At 49.5% G+C, this 24,967-nt stretch overlaps 1 protein-coding gene and 1 pseudogene across 1 annotated transcript in view; both read left to right on the forward strand.

Annotated features, from left to right (window-relative positions):
* Nucleotides 1-9,853: 9,853 nt before the first annotated feature.
* Nucleotides 9,854-24,967, forward strand: part of ADAMTS10 (ADAM metallopeptidase with thrombospondin type 1 motif 10) — a 30,074-nt gene continuing 14,960 nt past the window's right edge. Inside the window, exons 1-10 of the mRNA XM_035120628.3 lie at nt 9,854-10,068; nt 12,019-12,386; nt 15,892-16,051; nt 18,202-18,419; nt 19,580-19,663; nt 20,838-20,983; nt 22,152-22,195; nt 22,463-22,568; nt 23,198-23,344; nt 24,686-24,827. Coding sequence (XP_034976519.3) covers nt 9,981-10,068; nt 12,019-12,386; nt 15,892-16,051; nt 18,202-18,419; nt 19,580-19,663; nt 20,838-20,983; nt 22,152-22,195; nt 22,463-22,568; nt 23,198-23,344; nt 24,686-24,827 — 1,503 coding nt within the window. The 5' untranslated portion in view covers nt 9,854-9,980. The remainder of the gene's footprint in view (nt 10,069-12,018; nt 12,387-15,891; nt 16,052-18,201; nt 18,420-19,579; nt 19,664-20,837; nt 20,984-22,151; nt 22,196-22,462; nt 22,569-23,197; nt 23,345-24,685; nt 24,828-24,967) is intronic.
* LOC118087377 (small nuclear ribonucleoprotein E pseudogene) lies at nt 24,050-24,278 on the forward strand (annotated as a pseudogene).

A 24,967-nucleotide genomic window follows, 5' to 3' on the forward strand; every position in this document is an offset into this window, starting at 1 on the left:
TTTGTAGGGGGTGTCAAACTGGGTCTTTTACCTGGATGAAATAAAGTCTAGTCGTCGTCCCCCCCGGTCAGCCCCCAAAATGTATGCCCACCCCGACCGTCTGGTTGTGCCTGGCCAGTGTTCCAACATCAGTCTCCCTTGAGACTTTGACTTTGGATGTGGGGTTTGTGTGCGAGAGCCAGCCCCCTCCCAAATTATTATTATTATTATCATTTACTAAATTTGCATACCGCCCTATACTAGCAGGTTTCAGGGTGGTTACAACATAAAATCACAGTATAAAAACATGAAATACATAATAAAAAAAACATAAACAAGAACAACCCAATAACCCCACCCCCCAAAAACACATTTTAAAAGGGCATTGGATGTCAGTCAGCCAAAGGCCTGGCGCCTAAAGGTGTATAATGAAGGCACCAGGCAAGCCTCCCCGGGGAGAGTGTTGTGTATTGAGTCAAAGGATTTTATATCTGTATTATTATTGTCTGTATTTGCATTAGGAAAAAGTAACTGCCTTTTGGTTCCAGAGGGTACAGCTACTATTGGTTCATTTAAGCTGCTGTATTTGGATCCTCTGTCTTATTGGTTTCCTCCAAAAGGCAGCACTGTGATTGCTTGATATTGTTCCCTCCAAAATGTATCCCTTCCTAGCTAGTCCCCTGTCCCTATAAATGTAGCTTTCCTCTCCTCAGTCTTCAGTCTTGTTCACTTTAATAAAGAGCTGTTACTAGAGAACTGTCTCCAGCATGTTTTGTCAAGAGAGCTGAAATCACAAACCCCACGTCACAACAACTGGCGACGAAGGTGGGATCCGGAATGCTGAGGAGCGGTTAAACACAACCCTGCCTCAGAGTCCGGATTGCAGCTGAGAACAAGACTCACTGGCCAGCTGAGAAGACGACCCTGCCCGCTAGGACAATGGAGAGTCCAAGGGTATTGGAGCCCTTCCAGCCATCAGAGCCCCACACCTGGGAAGACTACGTCGAACGCTTCGAGTTCTTTGCAGTGGCTCAAGGGATCACCGATGCCAGCAAAAGAAGGGCCACATTCCTGAGCTACTGTGGGCCCGAGACCTTCAAGCTGGCCAAGGCATTACTTGCTCCAGCGAAGCTGAGTGAGACATCTCTCAAAGATATTCTTGCCTGCCTAACAAGCCACTTGGCGCCTACTGAGACCAAGATGGCCCGGCGGATGGAGTTCCATAAGAGGCAGCAGCATGCTGGGGAGTCTGTATCCACATTTCTGGCTGAACTCCGGAAGCTCGCTCAGCACTGCGGCTTCCAAAATCTGGAAGAGACTCTCCTGGATCGGTTTATTGGTGGTCTGAGCAGCAAGAAAGCCAGAAGACGCATCGTGGCTAAAGAAGAGGTTACCCTTGCTTCAGCCTTGAAAGAGGCCACCGCCACGGAGAATTATGAAAGAGAGGAGCTTGATGCCAGTCGCAAGGCCACTAAGCCACAGATAGAAGTTGCGCATGCCATGGACGAGCTAGAGGCTACTCCGAGCCAGAGCCCAGTCCGTGGGGTCGAGTCGGTGCGTCAGGCCTGCACAGTGCACAGAGATCGCCGAGGCAGTTGCCCAGGTTGTGGCGGAAACCATGAAAGGAAGAGTTGTCGTTTCAGGGATGCTATCTGCCGGACGTGCGGAAAGACGGGTCACATCGCCAGGGTCTGTAGATCGGCGGCGTCGGGAGCGACAGGAGCACCTAGACTGGAGCATCGCAGACCGCCCACAGCAACTCGTTTTCTAAAGAACTGCCACTACGTAACGGAGATCAACGGGAGGGCCGTGCAGTTTCCAGCGCAAGGCAAGGCACACGTCAAGGTGAAGATTGAGGGTCAGCAGTGCGACATGGAGGTGGACTCCGGATCCGCATTCACCATCGTGTCGGACCAGACCGCGAAGACATTCTTCCCCAGGGGTAAGTTGCCCCCTCTGGAGCCCTTTCCGGCAACCTTGCAGTCGTACTCAGCAGGCCGCATCCATGTTATGGGAATGTGTGCCGTGAGAGTACAGTTCCGGGACAAACAGGCTGTACTCAAACTGGTGATTGCGAAGGGCAGTCGCCCCAGTCTCCTGGGCACTGACTGGTTCCCTGCCCTGGGACTGAGTATCTCAGGGCTTAATTCAATCCAAACCTGCCCTGAGATGAGTGAGGTATTATGCAAGGAATTTGCTGGTCTCTTTAATGGAAAACTGGGTTGTTATAAAGGGCCCCCAGTTGACTTCGAGTTGGACCCCGGGGTGGCTCCAATCCGACTCAAACCAAGGCGAGTGCCATTTGCACTGCAACCCAAGATCGAGGCAGAGCTGGATAAATTGGTCAAGCAGGGAGTTCTCTCACCCGTGGACTCTGCTAAGTGGGAGACTCCAATCGTCACACCCCTTAAAGCAAATGGGGAAGTCAGGATATGTGCAGATTACAAATGTACTATCAATAAGGCACTCAGGGGAAACTCATACCCCATTCCAGTCGTATCACATCTGTTGGCTAAACTGGCTGGGGGCAAGGTGTTCGCCAAAATTGACCTGGCACAAGCTTACCAACAGCTGCCAGTAACCCCACAATCAGCGGAAGCACAGACTATTGTCACACATAAAGGGGCGTTCAGAGTTAACAGATTACAGTTCGGAGTTTGTGTGGCCCCAGGGATTTTTCAAGGGCTCATGGAACGCCTGTTAAGAGGTCTGCCGGGGGTCTTGCCATTTTTTGATGATGTTTTGATTGCTGGAAAAGACCCACAGGAACTGGTTGCGCGTGTCCGTGCAGTGTTGCTCAAGTTCAAGGAGGTGGGGTTGCAACTGAAAAAAGAAAAATGCAGTTTTGGGGTGCCAACTGTGGATTTCTTGGGGTTTAAAATTGATGCATCAGGCATCCACCCCACAGATGCTAAGATTAAGGCCATCATCGAGGCACCACGACCACAGAACAAGACGGAGTTGCAGTCATTCCTGGGACTTATTAACTTTTATCATTCGTTCTTACCCCAGAAAGCTTCGGTAGCTGAACCATTACATAGACTATTGCAGAAAAAGAATGTGTGGCGATGGGGGCGGGAGCAGCAGAAGGCTTTTGACTCCTTGCGAGGAATGCTGAGTAGCAGGAGCGTCCTTGCTCATTATGATGAGTCAAAGCCGCTGGTCCTGGCATGTGATGCCTCTCAATACGGTCTGGGGGCTGTGCTGAGTCATAGGGAACCGGATGGGTCGGAGAAGCCCATCTCTTTCTATTCCCGTACGTTGTCGCCCACAGAGCGCAACTATGCTCAAATTGATAAAGAGGCACTGGCTATTGTGTCCGGAATCAAAAGGTTCTATGATTATTTGTACGGTCGCCATTTCTCCATTGAAACGGACCACAAACCACTGTTAGGGTTGTTTAACCCAAACAAACAAACGCCACAAATTCTCTCCCCCAGAATGTTGCGTTGGTCAATATTCCTGAATGGGTTCCAGTACACCTTGACCCATGTGCCGGGGAAACAGTTGTGCCATGCTGATGCGCTGAGTCGATTGCCCCTTCCTGGCGGGAGCAATGAGGATCCTGCTCCGGCGGAGCACATTATGATGCTAGAAACACTTCCGGGGGCTCCTGTAACAGCTACGGATATAGCTGAGAAAACTAGGAAAGATGCTGTTCTCTCCCGTGTGCTCACTTGGGTGGGGAGGGGGTGGCCAGGTGGTCCGCATGAAGAAAAATTCAGGCCTTATGCGACAAGGCAGCACGAATTGTCCATGCATAAGGGTTGTCTCCTATGGGGAGATAGGGTGATAATCCCAGCACCACTGAGAAACAGGGTTCTTGAGACGCTTCACATGGGACACCCGGGAATGGTCAGGATGAAGTCGCTAGCCCGATGTTATGTGTGGTGGCCTGGAATGGACCAGAACATAGAACAATGGGTACGAACATGCAAGGCATGCCAAGAGGTGCGGCCAGAAGTGGCCAGAGCACCAGTCCACTGGTGGGAGCAGTCCAGGACTCCCTGGAGCCGGCTACACATAGATTTTGCTGGGCCATTCCAAGGGAAGGTCTTTTTGGTTATCGTTGATGCATATTCCAAATGGTTAGAAGTGGCGATGGTCCCTAGCATGGCATCAGTTGCCGTAATCAAGGTGTTGAGGCAGCTGTTTGCTACCCACGGGTTACCTGAGACCATTGTATCAGATAATGGGGCAGCTTTTGTATCCCAAGAATTCAGGGCATTCTTGGCTGATAACTTTATAAGAGGGGTCACATCCGCGCCCTTTCACCCATCCTCCAATGGGCAGGCTGAGCGCATGGTAAGAACAGCCAAAGAATCCATTGCGCGCTTAATGGAGGGTAACTGGTCGGCTCGCATTGCGCGAATGTTATTTTTGCAGCATGCGACGCCATGTACTGCGACGGGCAAGTCGCCAGCCGAGCTGCTCTTAGGTAGAAGACTGGTAACGGTGCTGGATTATGTCCACCCAGATAAAATGCCAAACCGTAATTCAAGAGCAACCCCCCAGGCTGAGACTGACACAACAAGGTATCTCGCCCCTGAAGATCTGGTCTGGGTGAGGAACTATTCACGAGGTCCGCGGTGGGTGGCCGGTGTGATCACCCGGGCTAGTGGACCTGTGTCCTATTATGTGACCTTGGAAAATGGGCAAGTTTGGAAGAGACATATAGATCAGCTGAGGCGCCGGGCGCTCAGCAGGGAGGAGTCAGATAATTCATCCCTGGCTAATGACGCACAGCTGCAAGACCAGAGTGAAAATGGTCCAGAGGTACAGTCACCAGGGGCTTCAGCAAATGAACCAGGGTCTGCTAGTCCTCATGATGACGAGGTACAGGTCGGGGACCCTGAGATGTCTGGGACTCCATCTGTTCCTGATGAAACCACTATAGCAGCCCCTCCACCACAGGTAACACCCAATCCAGAACCTGCAACACCTGTTGTCAGGAGATCAGGTAGAAGTTGTAGGACCCCACAGTACCTGAGGGATTACGTCTGCTGTGCTCACTAGGGGGGGAGGGGTGTTGTGTATTGAGTCAAAGGATTTTATATCTGTATTATTATTGTCTGTATTTGCATTAGGATAAAGTAACTGCCTTTTGGTTCCAGAGGGTACAGCTACTATTGGTTCATTTAAGCTGCTGTATTTGGATCCTCTGTCTTATTGGTTTCCTCCAAAAGGCAGCACTGTGATTGCTTGATATTGTTCCCTCCAAAATGTATCCCTTCCTAGCTAGTCCCCTGTCCCTATAAATGTAGCTTTCCTCTCCTCAGTCTTCAGTCTTGTTCACTTTAATAAAGAGCTGTTACTAGAGAACTGTCTCCAGCATGTTTTGTCAAGAGAGCTGAAATCACAAACCCCACGTCACAACAGAGAGCATCCCACAGGCGGGGAGCCACTGCAGAGAAGGCCCTGTTCTCATGATGCCACCGTCCAGACCTCTCATGGAAGAAGCACACGAAAAGGGGCCTCAGAGGATAATCTCAGGGTCTGGGTCAGTTCATATGGAGAGAGGCAGCCCTGGAGTTATCAATGGGCATTGCCATTCAAATGGCGTGAGTGCACTGCGTCACGTGATCAGTTATGCAGGGTGGGGCTTATCTGCTCCCCGCCCCGATATTTTATTCAAGTTGGCACCCCTGTGTGTGTGTGTGTGTTTTCCTCCCAACTTTCCGACAACCTTTTAATTACCTGCATCTGCTAATTGGGCATCGTGGGATTACACGCCTACCTTCCCAACAAGCTTAAATGCGCTCTCTCATCTCGGCTGCTCCACGAAAAATACGTTAACAGCAGTGTGATTTTCTTCTTCTTCTTCAAGCTGGGTATCTGGCTCAGAGTTCTGGGTCATATGCTCTGATTGGATCCTGAAAAGCATTCCCTTCCATCCATTTTTATTTTTTTTAAACCCACACTCCACTGCACCACAGGCTCAATTCCATTAATCCCTTGCAACCTGTTGTTTTAATCATCCGAGCAAACTTTAGTTGAGTTGAAAAGCCAAGCCAATTCGCTCAATGACGTCTGGTGGGTTGAGAGTGTAAATAATTGGGCTTAATAATAATTAGAAATGAGAGTCGGGGTGAGGAGGAGGCTGGAGGTGAGCATTCTCCTTTTACCTCCATTTCAGATGTTTCAAAGCTAAGGGCCAGGGCCTCTTTTTATGTTCTGAGCCTTTAACAGCTGCCTGGCAGGTATGCAGGTCAACCTTTTTAGCACGAAGGCACTAAGGGACATAGCAGTTGAATTTCTTTTCTTTTTCTTTTTTCTTTTAATAATTTTATTAAGTTTTATAAAAAGAAAAGAATAACTTCCATATAATTATACATTATTATAACATCAATATTCAAAAATTCAGAAATAAAAGAAGAAGAGTTAAAAGAAAACAACAACATATACATTCCATTTTTTTCTCATTTTAGTAAGGGACTTCCCCGAGTCCCGCTTCTAACCGTTCATTGCATATCATTCTTGACAAATTCTATATCTTATTTTCCAAACCTAATTACAACGTCCTTTTCTCAATTTTACAACTCACTAGAATATTCTAACCTATTTTCAATTATATCTCACTTAATTTCTTAACCTGCGACTTCACAATTGCTTATAATTCTCATACATCAATTCTGCAATATTTTTTTATAATAAATTCTAAATTTATTCCATTCCTCTTCCACCTTCTCCTCTCCCCGGTCGCGTAGCCTTCCGGTCAGATCAGCAAGTTCCATATAGTCCAGCGTCTTTATTTGCCATTCTTCCACTGTAGGTATCTTCTGTGTCTTCCAGTACTTTGCTAACAATATTCTGGCTGCAATTGTGGCGTATAAAAACAGATTCACATCTTTCATAGGCGATTCTCTTCCTACCACGCCCAATAGAAAATCAAATCCACCCTGATTTCTGATCAGGTAGTGACCTTCTCTGAAAGGAAAAGCTGCTTATCTAGGAATGGGGGGAGAGGGGAAATCTATTCAGTTCGCATTGAGGCAAACCCACCGTATCTGCATTTTCTGAAATGGCACACACACACACACACACACACACACACACACACACACAAAGGAGCTGTTCATTGAAATGTGCACTTTACCCAATTTTGTAAAATGGTTCTCTAGCCAGGTAATGTGCAAAAATAGCTGTCCTGGGTGATGGAAGAGAAAATAAAAGTGCTCATTTGGAAGAAATTGCTTTGCAAAACCAAAATTGGTCTATTAGTCAAGCAGCCTGCAGAAATCTGCAGGAAATGCGCAAGCGAACTTTCATGAGGACTTTTCAAAAAAATAAAGCGCCAACTGATGCAGAATTTGAACTTTAAGAATGGAAGAACGAGGAGCTGAGAGGAACCAAAATGGATAGTTTGGTCTGTCCTTGCACTCTTCACATGCTTGCCAGACACCTTTGACTCCTCATGGGATGTCTTCAAATCATAGAGTTGCCCTACTCAGTGGCAGCATACAAATAAAATTATGTATGTACTCAGAGGTTTTACCACAATCAAGCAGTACAGTATGCAGATTTTCCTAAATTCTGGAAACCAAGCCTTATGAGGAACGGTTGAAGGACCTGGGGGTGTTTAGCCTGGAAAAGAGGAGACTGAGAGGAGATACAATGCCATCTTCAAATATCTCAAGGGCTGTCACATGGAAGGTGGAGCCCTGGAGGGTAGGACTCGAACCCATGGCTTCAAGTTACAAGAAGGGAGATTCTGACTAAAAATCAGAAAAAACACCTTTCTGGCAGTAAGAGCTGCTTGACAGTGGAACAGAGGTCGGGGACTCTCCTTCCTTGGAGGTTTTTGAGCAGAGGTTGGGTGGCATCCATCATGGATGTTTCAGCTGCATTCCAGGGGGTTGGACTTGATGACCCTTGGGGGTCCCTTCCAACTCTACTGTTCTCTGATGCTATGGTTTTATTTCGCTCTCGTGCCTTACCTCTCTGATCAATTTCCTTAAGACTTTTGCGGTTGTTGCTCTTGAAAAGTATCTCTTCATTGCGTTTAGATCCCACCATTTCTCTGAGGAGCTCGGGGTGGCATACACAGTACTCCCCCCTCCTCACTTAACCCCACAACATCAACCCTGCGAGGTCAGATAGGCTGAGAGAGAGAGACTAGCTCCTCAAAGGGCATCCACTGAGCTTTGTGGCCAAGTGGGGGGATTTGAACCCGGGTCACACACATCCGGGTCCAAGGACAACACTCTAACCATTATGCCACTACTGGCTCCCGGTTGCAGAGAGCCGGTTTTTAGGATGGGGAGGGCAGAGAGAACCTGAAACAGACGAGAGCCTGCTATCCTTAAATCCCCCAGCCGAGTCCTACTCAGAGTAGACCCACTGAATTTAAAGCCATTAACTTGGATGGGCCTACCCTGGATGATGAAATAAACACATATCCAAGCTCCCGATCTGCAAAACAAGAGCTCAAGGTCCACGGGTCCCATTGCCTTCCTTGCAAAAAAATCCTTCCTCGCTTATTCGCAGGCAGACAGGGACCCCTCCGGCCCATCTGCTTCCCATTACTCTCCTCTACAGCTGGATCCAAAGCCAGCGCGGCCGAGTTGTCTGCAGATCCAGTGGCAAAATTGGGAACAGACGTACTCTCTCTCTCTCCTTCTCTTCAACAACAATCTGGACTTTTTAAAGGGGGGGGGGGAATTAAGATGTAAACTACGGTAATCCTCTCTGTGTCCTTCTCCCCTGCCTCTCTCCCCACTGTTTTGTGCCCCAAGCACCTCGCTGTTTCTACCGTCCTTTCTTTCTCCCCCACTATCTTTCTCTCTCTTGAGCCACAAAATCTCTTCTATGAACCACAACAGCTTCTAAATCCCAGTCGCTGGAAGCCACAGGAAAGGAGAGAGTTGCCCCTGTGCTCGGATCCTGCTTGCTGGTTCCCTACAGTAACTAAACAACCTTTAGAAGACATCCGAAGGCAGCCCTGGATAGGGAAGTTGTTGGTGTTCAATGTTTTATGCTGTTTTTACATATGTTGGAAGCCGCCCAGAGTGGCTTGGGGCAACCCAGTAAGATGGGCGGGGTATAAACAATAAAACAACAACAACAATTGTTATTGAATAGGACATCCCTACCTTCATCAGAGAAATGCTGGAGAGTATGCATCTCAGGGGGACGCGGGTGGCGCTGTGGGTTAAACCACAGAGCCTAGGGCAGGCATCCCCAAACTGCGGCCCTCCAGATATTTTGGCCTACAGCTCCCATGATCCCTAGCTAACAGGACCAGTGGTCGGGGAAGATGGGAGCTGTAGTCCAAAACATCTGGAGGGCCGAAGTTTGGGGATGCCTGGCCTAGGGCCTGCCGATCAGAAGGTCGGCGGTTCGAATCCCCACGACGGGGTGAGCTCCCATTGCTCGGTCCCAGCTCTTTCCAACCTAGCAGTTCGAAAGCACATCAAAGTGCAAGTAGATAAATAGGTACCACTCCAGCGGGAAGGTAAACGGCGTTTCCATGCGCTGCTCTGGTTCGCCAGAAGCGGCTTTGTCATGCTGGCCACTTGACCTGGAAGCTGTACGCCGGCTCCCTCGGCCAATTACACGAGATGAGCGCCGCAACCTCAGAGTCGGTCACAACTGGACCTAATGGTCAGGGGTCCCCTTTACCTTTACCTTTATGTGTCTCAGGGTCATGGTTCGAGCCCCACGCTCGGCAAAAAGGTTCCTGCATTGCAGGGGGTTGAACAAGATGGTCCTTGTGGCCCCTCCCAACTGTACTGTTCTGTGATTCTACGATGCTCCTCTCCGACAGAGCAATGCCGCAGACTCCTGGCACATGCTGAGCGCCAAGGACCAGCCCCTCCCCGCCGTGACGCACGCCCCACCCTTGCCGCCTCCTGCAGAGCACCCAGTGGCCGAGGATGGCCACCGAGGAACGGGGGACCCCTGTCTAAGCAAGCGTGGCGGCTCAGCGAAAGCAATGTTGGGGCAGACCCCGTCGGCCTGGTCCAACGCAGCCCCCATCGCAGCGAGCATCGTAGCCCACTATGGCAACAGCCTGGAGGCTTCTGACCTGGACCCTCGTCTCGGCCGTGTCCGTGGGCAACCTCCCAGGCTACGCCTTCCAGTCGCAAGGTACGGTGTGGGGATGGCGGGGCAAGGGAGCGCAGGTTGAGCCCCAAGCTGCTAGTCCTCAGTGCTTGTTTTATAGAGATTTACACTCTGACCTTATTCTGCCAGTACTCCATAAATATACTGAAATATACTGAACAGTTTCTTGCCACTCTGTCGCTCCTAGATAACAATCCTGGTGTAACACACAAGGTAGCCAAATTTTGGGCGGCAGCAATTAAAATACGACATGCAATGATTAGTACATTTCCGAGCACAATTCAAAGTTTCGGTGCTGAGCGTTAAAGCCCTAAACAGCCTCAGCCCTGTAGACCATAGCTGCCAAGTTTTCCCTTTTCTCGCGAGGAAGCCTATTCAGCATAAGGGAAAATCCCTTTAAAAAAGGGATAACTTGGCAGCTATGCTGTAGACCTGAAGGAGTGTCTCCACCCCCCATTGTCCATCCCGGACACTGAGGTCCAGCTCTGAGTTCCCTCATTGTGAGAAGTGAGGTTACAGGGAAGCGGGCAGAGGGCCTTCTCAGTGGTGGCGCCCTCCCTGTGGAACGCAACTCCTAGCAGATGTCAAGGAGATGAAGAACTACAGAACTTTTAGAAGACACCTGAAGGCAGCCCTGTATAGGGAACTTTAGAACGTTTGACATTTTATTACTTTATTTTTATGTATATGTGATTTTACATTATTTTACTTTGTTCTGCGTTTTTTTTAATTTTGCAGTTGATGTTCTATGTTTTGATACTGGTCATTGACTGTAATATAATGACATACTTACTAGACCTCAAGGCGGGGGAAAGGAAGCTTTCTTGACGTGGGGTCTGCATTTACTTCTGGGCAGCCTTCCAGTGGTGAGGACAGAGGCCAAATTGGGTGGGGAGCCTGCCTCTTCTGGGATGTCACTTACTAAATGGACACAGAGGAACAGTGTGAGGAACCAGCTGGAGGACCCTCAAGGGAAGAAGCCTCAGAGCCTGGGGAGGGTTGGTGGGACAGTGATTAGTGGGCAGAAGGAGAAAAGGGAAGACTGGGAGGAGGAGGTGTTGGAAGCTGAAGGGGTAACAGGGCTTAGTGAGCAGGGAGAGTCTGTGCCAGAGAGCAGTCCAGAATCGAAGGCTGCAGCAGGAGAGGAGGGAAGCCAAGAGGCAGAGATGGGTCAGGCTGGTGAAGAGTCATGGGTGTCTCCCCCTCTTGCTGTGACAAGCTCCCTTCCCTTCTTGTCCCCCAGAACCAGGAGAGGCATGAAGAGGGCAGAGGAGAGGTTGCCTGTGTGCAGGCACAGCCTCCAATTGCTTGGATTGGAAGGGACTGAGGCAGCTGTGGGGAGGCAGGGACCTTCAGTCTCAGCAACTGCTTCATGGGGGCAAGACCTGTATCCATCCAGATATATCGTATTTGTCACTCCATAGGACGCACCTGGCCATAGGACGCACCTAGTTTTTAGAGGAGGAAAACAAGGGGGAAAATATTTTGCTTTCTTGAATTGTCCTAGGCATAGCAGCCACTCCTAGAGGCCTAGGTGCCTTTGCCCCCCCCCAAATTAAATATTTGAGGAAGCTTCTTTTGCAAAGGGGGAAAGCTCCATTTTTTTGAGGATCAGCTCAAAGTTGTGCAGCTTTTTTTGCAAATGGGAAAAGTCCCGTTTGGGGGGGGGGGGGGTCAGCTCAGAGTTGTGCATCTTTTTTGCAAAGGGGGAAAGCTCCATTTTTTAAGAATCAGCTCAAAGTGGTTGTCTCTTCCAACTCTGTGATTCTATGATTCAGCCAGTGCGACCATCGGTCAGAGGGGATGTGGGAACTCGACCCCAACCACATCTAAAAGGCCCCAGGGGCCCCCCCACCTCTCTCTTGCGGAATGAACATGGATTGCTGTGCCAAGCAAAACCCTGGGAATGGCCAGGGCACTGATTCACCCACCTGCATGTCTTTTCTCTCCCCGCATTTCCTTTCCCCCCTCCAGAGGAGTTCCTCTCAAGCCTCGACCACTATGAGATCGCCTTCCCCGTGCAGGTGGACCAAAATGGGGACTTCCTGACTTTTGACGTGAAGAGCCCGCGAAAGCGGCGGGCCCGGCGCGGAACGGGGGGCCCCTCCCACGAGCCCCCCCGGGAGCAGCAGGTCTTCTACAGGGTATCAGCCCACCGGGCGCAGTTCCTCCTCAACCTGACGTTGCACACGAACCTGCTGGCGGAGCGATTCCGGGTGGAGTACTGGCGGCACGACGGGGTCGACCGGAAGCACGAGTTCCACGAGGACTGCCACTACTCTGGCCACCTGCAAGATGAGTACCTCAACTCCAAAGTCGCCATCAGCAACTGCAACGGGCTGGTAAGCTGCACCCCGGCTCAGCCTCGCCTGTGCTAGGCCTGAGACCCTCCCCTATAAAAACCCCAACAACAACAGGGCAAGGTTCTAGTCCTCATTGTTCCCTAAAAATGATGTAAGATTATAGTGAAGTCACAGGGAAGCAGGCAGAGGGCCTTTTCAGCAGTGGCACCCTCCCTGCGGAACACCCAAAAGAGATTTAAAAGAATACCTACACAACTTTTAGAAGACATCTGAAGGCAGCTCTGTATTGGGAAGCTTTTAATGGTTGGTGTTTTGTTGTGTTTTTAATATTTTGTTGGGAGCCGCCCAGAGTGGTTGGGTAAACCCAGTCAGAGGGGTGGCATATAAAAAATCAAAATCATTATTATTATCATTCCCAGAGAGAGATTTACGCTAACTATTCCTTTCAAGTGGAAAAGGTTTGCACTTCAGGGAAAAGGTTCTGCAGACCTTCCGTAGGCGACTCCTTCCACTCTCCGCTTTGGAAGATCCTCTTTGGTTTCTCAATCCTAAACTCATTCTTTCCCTCTTTACAATTCAAGGAGGGAAATTTTGCAATGCCTCCTCCTGTTGTCACTGTCTCTTTGGCTCCCAGCCCAAGGACATGGCGGTAATTCAGTAAACGCCCCCGACACGCACCCCCAGCCAATTTCCTAACCATGCAAGATCCCAGAACGGATTCTGGAGTAAGAAATTAAGATGATCCTGCCTGCTGGGTCATGTTGAAATCCAGTCCGGCATCCTGCTTGCAACCCACAAGCCGGACCTGAGCACGGCAGGAGCTCTCCCTGCTGATCTTGGAAAGTCGTTTGCCTGTTCACGATGCCTTCAGACACCTCTTAAGACCTCGCTGCCAAAATTTTGCTAGATCATAGCTTCCGACATTTCTCCGAGGAAAATAGGGACATCCTATTCAACAACAACAACAACAACTTCCCTATGCAGGGCTGCCTTCAGATATCTTCTAGTTCAGGCATCCCCAAACTTCGGCCCTCCAGATGTTTTGGACTACAATTCCCATCATCCCTGACCACTGGTCCTGTTAGCTAGGCATCATGGGAGTTGTAGGCCAAAACATCTGGAGGGCCGCAGTTTGGGGATGCCTGTTCTAGTTACTGTACCTCCTTGCCTCAGGGGTTGCATAACTGCATACCCTCCCACATTTCTCTGATGAAAACAGTCACGTCCAAAGGAAAAGCGGGACATTCCGGGATCAAATCAGAAACCGGGACGGCTTCTGCAAATCTGCAACTGTCCCTGGGAAATTGGGACACTGAGATCAAGGTGCAGGTTTTCATCTATATTTGGATACTGCCAGGTGCCATTCTGAATCAAGGTGGTGGACTAAAACTTTCAAAACTGGTTTCTGTAAATCAGGCATCCCCAAACTGCGGCCCTCCAGATGTTTTGGCCTACAACTCCCATGATCCCTAGCTAACAGGACCAGTGGTCAGGGATGATGGGAATTGTAGGCCATCTAGCACAGCATCCCGTTCTCACAGTGGCCAGCCCTTGGCTACTAGCCACTGATAGCCCTCTCCTCCCTGAACCCGTCTAATTCTCTTTTAAAGCCATCCAAGTTGGTGACCATCACAGCCTCCTGGGGCAGGGAGTTCCATAGTTTAACTCTGCACTGTGTGAAGAAGGACTTCCATTTATCTGCCCTGGATCTTCCAGCGTTCAGCTTCATTGCATGCCCACGAGTTCTAGTTTCATGAGAGAGGGAGCAAACCCTTTCTCCACCCATGCCATGTATAATTTTATGAACTTCTATCACACCACTCGCCGTTTCTCTAAACTAGAAAGCCCCAAGCACTGCAACACAGGCCGAATTTCTCTCCTGTCTCTGCTGCAGAATGAAAAGGAATATTGTCGAGCAGCGCGGGATAAGATAGGAAGGGAAGCCCTCGTCCCAGGGTGCTTTTAACTCTTTAAAAAATAAGAGTTTCCCCTGCGCTCTCTCTCTCTCTCTCTCTCTCTCTCTCTCTCTCTCTCTCTCTCTCTCTCTCTCTCTCTCTCTCTCTCTCTCTCTCTCTTTTAAAGCATTTGGAAATCTGGTAGCACGCCTAGTTATCAGTTGGTCTGGGGGTCCCCCCCCCCAATTTTTCTCTCTCCTTCCAAGCCCCCTCCACAAAGAACCAGAGTTGAATCAGTTCTGTGTGCGTGTAATGAAAAGTTTCTGGTTTCCCAGCCCTTGAAAGGGGCGGTGTTGATGGCCTTGCTGTGGATTTCCTTTCCTGACGAAAGCTTTTGTTGCTCTTGGCCGCAAGCCACGCTTCCGAGGACAAGCGGGGTAGTGTGAGGCTAGGCTGGCAAGGAGTCCGGCTGAAAACTCGAGCGTCAGCCGGAGAGAGAGCAGCCAGGAAGAAGGAGAGGGGGGTCATCTCGTGGCTTGTGGGCAGGGTCACCCTGGGATGCGAAACCTAAGGACATAAGAACAGCCTGCTGCGTCAGGGACAGTGGCCCGTCTAGCCCAGCATCCTGCTCTCACAGTGGCCGTCCAGATCATGGAATCATAGAATTGTGGAGTTGGAAGGGACCTAGTCCAACAAACCTGCAATGCAAGCAGGACCCGAGCACAAGCTCTCTCCCTTCCAGCAACTGGTATTCAAAAACTTTTGTTGCCTGTAACCACGGAGGGCAGTTTATATACCTCCCTTTATCAGAATTTATATACCACCCTTTATCAGAAGATCCCAGGGCAATGTACAACATTAAAGACACATTTCAGAACATCAACGATGCAAACATAATAAAAAGCATACTGACAGACAGCCTAATAAGAAAGCAGTCATCATAACAGTCTTCTCTGCCACACTTTCACAGGCCATAGATTATTTAATAGCCATTGGCCTGGGCAAAGAGGAATATTTTTGCCTGGCACATGTAGTGATGCTGCCAGGCCGAGCCTCTCTGGGAAGAGCATCCCACAATCAGGGAGCCACCACAGAAAAGACCCCATTCTCTTGCTGCCACTGGCATGGGGGACATGGAGAAGGGCCTCCAGTGACAAGTGTGGGGCCCAGATTGGTTCATACAGGGAGAGGCTATCCTTAAGGTATTGAGGTCCTGAGCACCTTGGCACCAACACTTTGAATTGGGCCTGGAAACTAATCAGCAGCCAGTGTGGTTGTGCCAGGATTGGTGTTCTGTGCTCGAACCACCTTGTTCTGGTTACAGGTAGGTAGCCGTGTTGGTCTGACGTAGTCGAAACAAAATAAAAAAAATCCTTCCAGCAGCAACTTAAACACCAACTAAGTTTTTTTTATTTTGATATGAGCTTTCGTGTGCATGCATGGTATCTGAAGAAGTGTGCATGCACACGAAAGCTCATACCAAAAAAAAAACAAACTTAGTTGGTCTTTAAGGTGCTGCTGGAAGGAATTTTTAAATTTTGTTTCACCTTGTTCTGGTGAGTGATCTGGCCGCTAAATTTTTTGGACCGTCTTCCGAGGCAGACCCACATATAAACGCGTTGCACGTTCCTCTCCTCTCCTCGTTCCAGCATGGTGTGATCATCGCAGACGGCGAGGAGTACTTCATTGAGCCCCTGAGCCCCGGCACTAATATCAGTGGGGGGCAAGAGAGCGAAGGGAGTCCCCATGTGGTCTACAAGAGATCGTCTCTCCAGCACCCACACATGGACGCCGCCTGTGGGGTGCTAGGTATGCCGTGGGCCAGATCCGGGTGGATAAACACTACAGACTTGTAACATTGGAAGGGGGCACGTGGGTCATCTAGTCCAACCCCTTGCAATGCAGGAACCTTCCACCCAACATGGGGCTTGAACCCACCACCCTGAGAGTCTCATGCTCTACCAACTGAGCTACGGCATTCGTATGGCTGGGATGCACTCCTTACTTGCCTCTCTTGCTGGGATGGTGGATAAAGGGAAGGGGTGTTTCTGAGTGTAGAAACTTGCCCGCTTTTGCCTTTTGACCCACCTGCCTCTGGCACGTGGTCCCTGGAAGGTTTCCAAGGATGAAATGTGGCCCCCAGACGGTGCAACGTTCCCCCACTCTGCTCTGCATATTTATCTGGGAGTAAGCCCCAACTTAACATAGTGGGGTTTATTTCTCAGTAAACACGCATAGGGTTGGGCTTTGCAGCTTCAAAGCAACAGGAAGTGAAACACCCTTATGTAAGTATTTGGGTGTTTATTTAAAGTATTCCTGTCCTGCTTTTTTCCATCAAGCATCTAGCCACAAAAAAAAGAGAATAGAGTCAAGCTAGGAGACTTGACTGATTGATGTAAGCTGATTTCAGTTGCGAAATATTATTTATAACAACCGAACAACCATCAACATGTTTTTTTCTAATCACCCATTTGTAGAATTGGAAGGGACCCTGAGGGTCATCCAGTCCAACCCCCTGCAATGCAGGAATCACAGCTAAAGATTCCCTGGCAGAGGACCACCCAACCTCTGCTTATGAATCTCCAAGGGAGAGTCTGTCACTTTCTGCCCGCTTTTTGCCTCTGATCCTGCCCGCAGCTGGCATGTGGCCCCCGAGTGGTTGCACAGATGGGAATGTGGCCCTCGGGCCGAAATAGGCCAGAAATCTGCTTGGCGGTAGTAATTTTGAAAGCCATCTGGGAGGCCCAGTGAGGGATGCATTTTGACCTAACAGACACTTGGTTCAAGGATGTGGTTTTGGATTCCGGTTTGCCTTTGTGGGGGAGACACACGCCTCCCGCTAACTTTGGAGCCGGAATCCAAAGGATCGGATTCCCGGATACCAGAAGAAGTAGAGCAGAGGACACTGTCAAAGCCATTTCGCATTTAATGCCGCCAAGAGGCCTTCTGCTGCCCTCTTCAAGCACTCTGGCCGTTCCCTGCGTTCTCTGGGCAAGAGCAAATCTGCTTCCAATTTGTTTCTTGGAGAGATAACAATCCCCCAAAACAAGCAACCGGCGCTCTGCATTCCAGACTCTTTCAAATGCTTTCTTTGCCTCCTGATCCGTGCCAGTTTTGTTACTGATACTGTTCATGAAATCTGGAAGTGGCCCTTAAAATGGGCAATTTTCCAGGCCTAGGTGGTCTTAAGAGAATGTCCAGGTTTAGGAGGCCTTGAGGACTGGCTGGGCCTAGTAGGCCTCAGGGATTTTTCAAGCCTAGTTAAGGAAAGGTAAAGGACCCCTGGATGGTTAAGTCCAGTCAAAGGTGACTATGGGGTGCGGCGCTCATCTTGCTTCAGGCCGAGGGAACCGGCGTTTGTCCGCAGTTTTTCCGGGTCCTGTGGCCAGCAGGACTAAACCGCTTCTGGTGCAACAGGACACCGTGACGGAAACCAGAGCGCACAGAAACAATGTTTACCTTCCTGAGGATTGGGGGAGCCTAGTAGGCCTCAGGGATTTTCCAGGCCTACTAGGCCTTGGGGATTGGCTGGGCCTAGTAGGCCCCAGGAATTGGCCAAGGATTGGCTGGGCCCAGTAGGCTTCAGGGATTTTTCAGGCCTAGTTGGCCTTGAGGATTGGCTGGGCCTAGTAGGTCTCTGGGGTTTTCTGGGCCTAGAAGGCCTCGGGGATTGGCTAAGCCTAGTATGATTTAGACCAGGCCTGGGGGTCCATGGACTAGCCGGGCCTAGTAGGCCTTAGAGTTTGATAGCCCCTAGTAGCTGGCTCGAGGGTTGACCAGGCCTACTAAGCCTCAGGGATTGACCAGGCCTAGTATGTATTAGAGACTAGCCAGACCTAGCAGGCATCTGGATTTGTCGGGCCTAGCAGGTTTTAGGGATTGTAAGTGGTTTGCACAAAATAGGCCTGTGGGGGAACAGAGGAGAAAGCAGTCTGCCTCACAGCCGTTTCCCAATTCAGACGAGAAGCCGTGGAAGGGCCGCCCATGGTGGCTGCGGGCCTTGAAACCCTCCCCACTGAAGACGCTGAGCAACTTCACCCAACGGGGGCAGCTTCCGCTGAAGAGGTCGGTCAGCACTGAGCGCTACGTGGAGACCCTCGTGGTGGCCGACAAAATGATGGTGGGGTACCACGGCCGGCGGGACATCGAGCAGTACATCCTGGCCATCATGAATATTGTAAGTGTTATAACCAAGCACCCAGACACAGGTTCCCATTTTGGGAACTTTCCCACTAGGCCAATGGTGGGATGTGCAGTGCAGTCCAGGCAAACCTTAGTGCTTCCTGAAGTCCATTTACACACATTAACTAACTCCAATTTGGATAATTATTACAGTATTGGAGGCTGACTCCAATTTGACAAAGGTCTGCCTTTTTTTAGCTGTTTGTTTTCATTTGGGAAATGTATCTTCCTATATACATAGAAACGTAAGGCTGTTGTCACGCAGCTAGAAATTGCCTCGACGCAATCCTGGATTTGCATGAATTCAGGGCGAGGGAGGAGAGCAAAATGGTGGCTATAAATGAAAGCAGAGGTTTCAATAAAGCAGGGATTGGGGGGCTTGAAGGAGTTGTGGGAGGATGGGGTTTGGGTGAGATGTAAAGAGGGTTGACAAGAGGGGTGCTGGGGTTAGCATGAGGTTGGTGGGGGTAGCTGGGGTTGCACACACACACACACATATATATATACATATCTACACATATATACATATATAGTATGTATATGTATGTGTATGTGTGTATATATGTATATACTACACACACACACACACACACACACACACACACACACACACACACAGGGCATGCTTTCAAACAAACCAATTACAGTTGTAAAACGCAAGTGCATACCCTCCAACATTTCTCCGATTAAAATAGGGATGTCCTAAGGAAAAGCAGGACACTCTGAGATACTTAGAAACCAGGATGGCTTCTGTAAATGCGGAAATAATGCTGGAAAATAGGGACACTTGTACGGTTTGCAACTTCATCTACAAAAACAAATCGAAACAAACACAAATACTGTATTAATAAATATTGAGCACTAGGACCTTGCTTTATTTTTAAGAAATGAACCGTAGCTCACTGTAGAGTATCTGCATCGTGTGCAAAAGGTTTAATCCCTGGCATCTCCAGATTGATAGAAACCCTGGAGAGTGGCTGCCAGTCAGTTTTGACTTTACTGAGCTACTCTGACCGATAGTCTGTCTTGGTATAAAGGCAGCTTCCTCTGTCCCATTGAGAAAGATTTTTTTAAAAGCCCATCGTCATTCAGCTGCCCCCCCCCCCGACCGTCTTGTTTTTTAACACTGGTCTTTCTTTGTTTCCTGGAGGTCAGGTTGCTAAACTTTTCCAAGACTCAAGTCTGGGCAATATTGTCAACATACTGGTGACCCGGCTCATCCTACTGACAGAGGACCAGGTGAGGGGGTGCCCCAAGAGAAAGAAAGAGGGACCAGGGCAGATGTCACTGAGAAGCTTCCCCAGACAATGGTGGTGGCAAAAAGTGGGAACAGAAAATGACAGCGGTTGGTTGCTTGCTGGGTCCTCTCCTTGGCAATAAAGCTGGGGAAGAGGAGCATATTTGAGGGGAGGTGATAAGAGATGTGCTATAGGTTTTTTGGGGGAGACCCTCCTAAACCCTAGAAATTAATAGATGGTAGGATTTTGATTAATTGGGGTATGGAGGTGTGCCAGGTAGGGAATCCCTGAGCTGGCTTCTGCAAACCAGCCTGGCTGGCCTAGCAAGAGCAAATCTGTTAACATAACCAAAGGTGTGGATAGAGGAATCCTTTGGCCTGGGGAGACAGGTGTTGCCAAGGTGATGCAGTATGTGCTTGAGGTGACAGGAAAAGTGTGGTGTTTTGTTTTGTTTTAGCAAGAAGTGCTGGGGGGGAGAAGAAAGGCTGGGATTCATATTGGGCAGGCTGGCTACAGGCAGGCTGGCTGGGGGAGATACTTTGGACTCCGTGGCTGCACTGCTGTGGGGGACAAGCCCCTCTTGAAATGACCGTGCTGTAAGATCTGGACTCCCTCCACACAGACTGAAGGTGTAAACAGACGCGTAAACCATATTTCTTAAATCTGCGATGGTCTCTGCCGTGTCTCAACCCTCCAAAGGAAATAGACCCTGGGTGGCGCTGTGGGTTAAACCACAGAGCCTAGGGCTTGCCGATCAGAAGGTCGGCGGTTCGAATCCCTGCAACAGGGTGAGCTCCCATTGCTCGGTCCCAGCTCCTGCCAACCTAGCAGTTCGAAAGCACGTCAAAGTGCAAGTAGATAAATAGGTATCGCTACAGCGGGAAGGTAAACGGTGTTTCTGTGTGCTGCTCTGGTTCGCCAGAAGCGGCTTTGTCATGCTGGCCACATGACCTGGAAGCTGTATGCTGGCTCTCTCGGCCAATAAAGTGAGATGAGCCCCACAACCCCAGAGTCGGTCATGACTGGACCTAATGGTCAGGGGTCCTTTTACCTTTACCTTTAAGTGCCTGGAACCCCATGTGCCACAGGGCTTTGTCTTGGTGCAGCCACAGAAAATGTCCTTCCTCATGTGTTTACACTCTCTGAAACCTTTTCAATTCTCCCTCTTCCTCCAGCCCACCCTGGAGATCAACCACCATGCCGGAAAGTCTCTCGACAGCTTCTGCAAGTGGCAGAAATCCATTGTCAATCGCAATGGGAACGGGAATGCCATCCCAGACAACGGCATCGCCAATCACGACACTGCCGTTTTGATCACCAGGTATACTGGAACCATGTTGGTGGCATAAGAGCAGTTGGCTCCAAAGTCGAAACATCTCGTTTCATCCTGATTGTGCATGTTGGGGGTGGGGGCAGTATTGGCATGCCAACCTCAGGATGCCCCTGGCCATCAAACCCTCCACTCACCCACTGATGAGAGGGCGGTTCAATCCTCCCAGCCCCAGGGAATGCATTGGCCAAGCAGACTTCAGCAGGATTGAATGCTGCCCATCAGTTGATGTCACCCAGGGCTGTCAGCTGATGGACAGGTGGGCAGGGTTAGGGGGAGATGGTCTCATGGGCCACGTTGGAATTATTTTAGGGGGAGCAGGCATTATGGGGGGGGGCAGAACCGAGTTTTCTGCAAAGCAATTGGTCAGTTAGTCAGGTATTTCTATTTATTTACTTGATGGGGGGCCAGCTGCCCCCCCTGCACACCCATGGCTATGTCCATGTTTGAGCCCTTTGCAAGCTGAGATTCTCTCACAACCCAGAGGTTTCTCTGTCTGCTTGCTTGCTTGCTTGCTTGCTTGCTTGCTTGCTTGTTGTTTAACATAATTAAATAATTTTATTCCATTTTTAAGAATAAGTTCAGCAAACATCACTTTTTTCCAAAATAAGAGCTATAAAACGCCAGAACTGGAATTTCCATAATAGCTGTTGTTGTTGTTGTTGTTGTTGTTGTTGGCATCTGTCATGAGAGACAATGGAGTGTGCCTCTGAGGGTGAAGTCAAACTGCTGCACTAACAGCACCCAAGTGACCTCCCCAGGGCGCAAGCCTGGGCAGTGTGTCTGGAGGTCCTGGGCTGCCCAGATGACAAGACCCCCATTGTGGCCTCACTAGTGTGGCTCAAAGGAAAGCAGAACAAGACGTTTGGCACCAGCTTGGCTGCAGGAGTTGCCAGAAACAGGCGTACAAGGCACCATCCAACCGTCTTAGGGACTCCACTCCGTTTCTGTGGAGGGTCTACTCCTGAGCCTTTTCCTCTCCCAAAGATGTCCTGGCTGCAAGACAGCAGAGGTTTAGGGTCAGAGTTTTCCTTCTCCTGGGTGGGCTCCCTTCCCAGGTGGACGAGCCCCACCTGCCCCTCGTTTATTTGCTTTGCTCAGTTGGCAGGCTGGAATCTGCCTTAATTGTATCTCCCTTCTTCTCGCACCTGCTTTTTAGATACGATATCTGCATCTACAAAAACAAACCATGCGGGACTCTAGGTAGGTAGGAAGCCTTTCCCACTGAATGCATTTCAAACGCTCTGTTTCTGCCATTCCCCCCACCCCCACCCCAGCTTTAGAGCAGAGTGAGAAGCATTATTTCAATATCAGTTTGTGATGCAAACTAGGGCAGATTCCAATTGGGGAGAGGGCGGAATTCTCTACAAACTACCCTTCCAGAGCAATGTGCAGCTCAGGATTTTGGATCTGGTGGCTGAATGTGCTTTGACATAACGTCTCTCTATGACAATTCTCTGCCTCTCCCAGGACTGGCGCCCGTGGGTGGGATGTGTGAGCGGGAACGGAGTTGCTCCATCAATGAAGACCTCGGCCTGGCGACAGCTTTCACTATCGCCCACGAGATCGGCCACACGTGAGCAGAGTTCAGATCTGGTTGTGGGGTTGATGTCGAAATGGTTCAGTTTGGTCTTGTGTCTGATCAATGATTTGTTTAATGCTTAAGACCACTTCTGCTATGTTGTAGTGTTCTGAACCACAGGCCCAAAAGAGGGCTTGTGGGAGGGGTTGGGTGCAGATGCAAAGGATGGCGTCAAAGACATCCGAATGGCCAGGACAGGCTCTCTTACTTGTTGGTCAGTTTTCTCAGGGATACGCTCGCCTTCTTGCTGATCGATTTATTCCAGGATAGACTCCCCACTTGCTGTCCAGTTTATTCCAGGATAGATTCTCAACATGCCAGTCAGTTTATTCCAGGATAGACTCCCCTACTTGTCGGTCAGTTTATTCCAGGATACACTCCCCTACCGGTACTTGTTGGTCAGTTTATTCCAGGATACACTCCCCTACTTGCTGATCAATATATTCCAGGATAGACTCCCAACATGCCACTCAGTTTATTCCAGGATAGACTCCCCTACTTGCCAGTCAGTTTATTCCAGGATAGACTCTCCCTCCTTGCTGCTCTGTTCACTCCCAAGCAGGCAGAAAATAATCCCGTTTGGTATGTGCCTTCTTTCTCCGGCTTCACGCTTCTCCATCTAGGTTTGGCATGAACCACGACGGCGTCGGGAACAGCTGTGGTTCCCGGGGGCAGGAGACAGCCAAGCTGATGGCGGCTCACATCACCATGAAAACCAACCCTTTTGTGTGGTCCACGTGCAGTAGGGACTATATAACCAGCTTTCTCGAGTAAGGGGCTGCCTGTTTTCCTCTGTGTGTCTCCAAAGCATCACACACACCACCCCATTACTTTCATTTTCCCTGTCTTTTTGTTCCAAAAGTTTTCCATAACTGGCCTTTAAGTGGTTGACACAAAAATGACACAATGGGCTCCTTTTTCATGCTGGGGGTCTTCTGGGTTTATTTATTATTTGGGGTCCTGCTTTCCATATTTAGTTTTGTTGTGGAGTGCATAAGAATATGAAGAGTCCTGCTGGATGAGTCCAATGACCCATCTGGTCCAGTATTCTGTTCCCACAGTGATCAACTAGATGCCCTAATGGGAAACCAGCAAGCAGGATTTGAGCAAAAGAGCAATCTTCCCTCCTGTGGTTTCCAGCAACTGGTATTCAAAAGCACTGCTGCCTCCCAGTTGTGGAGGGCAGAGCACAGCCATTGTGGGCAGTAGCCATCGATAGCCCTTCCTTGCATGATTTTGTCCAATCCTTTTTTAAGGTCATCTGGGTTGCTGGCCATTTCTTTCCAACAATCAGCTGGTAGAACAAGAACAGGGGGTTGGACTAGATGAACCTCAGTCCAACTCTACAATTCTATGATTCTATGCTTCTTCTTAGAGGCCCCCCCCATCCCTTAGAAGTAGGGTTGTCTTGGGGGGGGGTCGTTCCAAGCCCAGGTGTTGGCCATGGCGGGCAAGGCCAGAATTTGAAGAAAGCAATGGTGCAGCCCATCAACCTCATCTTCAGATGCCTACAAAACAGGTCCAGAATTCAGATGGGACTATATGAACAGGTGAACACAAGGTAGAAGTCTGTTTTATTGGATTTGAACTTGGTTCTGGATGATGCTGAGGAGATTCACTCCAAGACAAAAATCAAGGAAACAGCTGAGTCAGATCACGTTCAAAGGGATTAATATGACTCTTCTACTCAGCGTTTCTAACTAGAAATGTCTATTCAGTGTGTTTTGTTCTATTGCTTCAGTATTTAAAACTACAGATTACAATACAGTATGTGGTAGTTTAATGCTACCACTCCAAATTCTACTTTGGTTGTCTGACAGAATCACAGAATCATAGAGGTGGAAGGGACCACAAGGGTCATCTAGTCCAACCCACTGCAATGCAGGAATCTTTTTGTCCAACACGGGACTTGAACCCATGACCCTGAGATTAAGAGCTTCATGCTCTACCAGCTGAAGAATGAAGCCAGTTGCTTAGTCTGTGCTTGCATAATTTTCAATAATTTTTCTACGTTGATGTGAAATTGCAGCTCTTTATAAATAAAACTCTTCTCGCACTCAACACCATCAACCCTTGATGTCTTTCTCCTTTGTTTCTCTCTGCTGCTCCAGCTCCGGGATGGGCCTCTGCCTGAACAATGCTCCACCCAAGCAGGATTTCGTCTACCCAACGGTGGCCCCAGGACAGGCTTACGATGCAGATGAGCAGTGCCGCTTTCAGTACGGAGTCAAATCTCGCCAGTGTAAATATGGGGTAGAGAGCCTTCCTGCTTTTACTCTTGATTCCCAACGTGGAGGGGTGGAGGGATGGGCTTACCCCATCAGGCAAGGCGTTTTGCACCCACTGGCCAGCCTTTAAACCAGCCACAGCCCTCAGCTGCGGCACCAGCGTCA

Source organism: Zootoca vivipara, chromosome 6 (genome assembly GCF_965207765.1).
Source record: "Zootoca vivipara chromosome 6, rZooViv2.hap1.1, whole genome shotgun sequence".
NCBI lineage: Eukaryota > Metazoa > Chordata > Lepidosauria > Squamata > Lacertidae > Zootoca > Zootoca vivipara.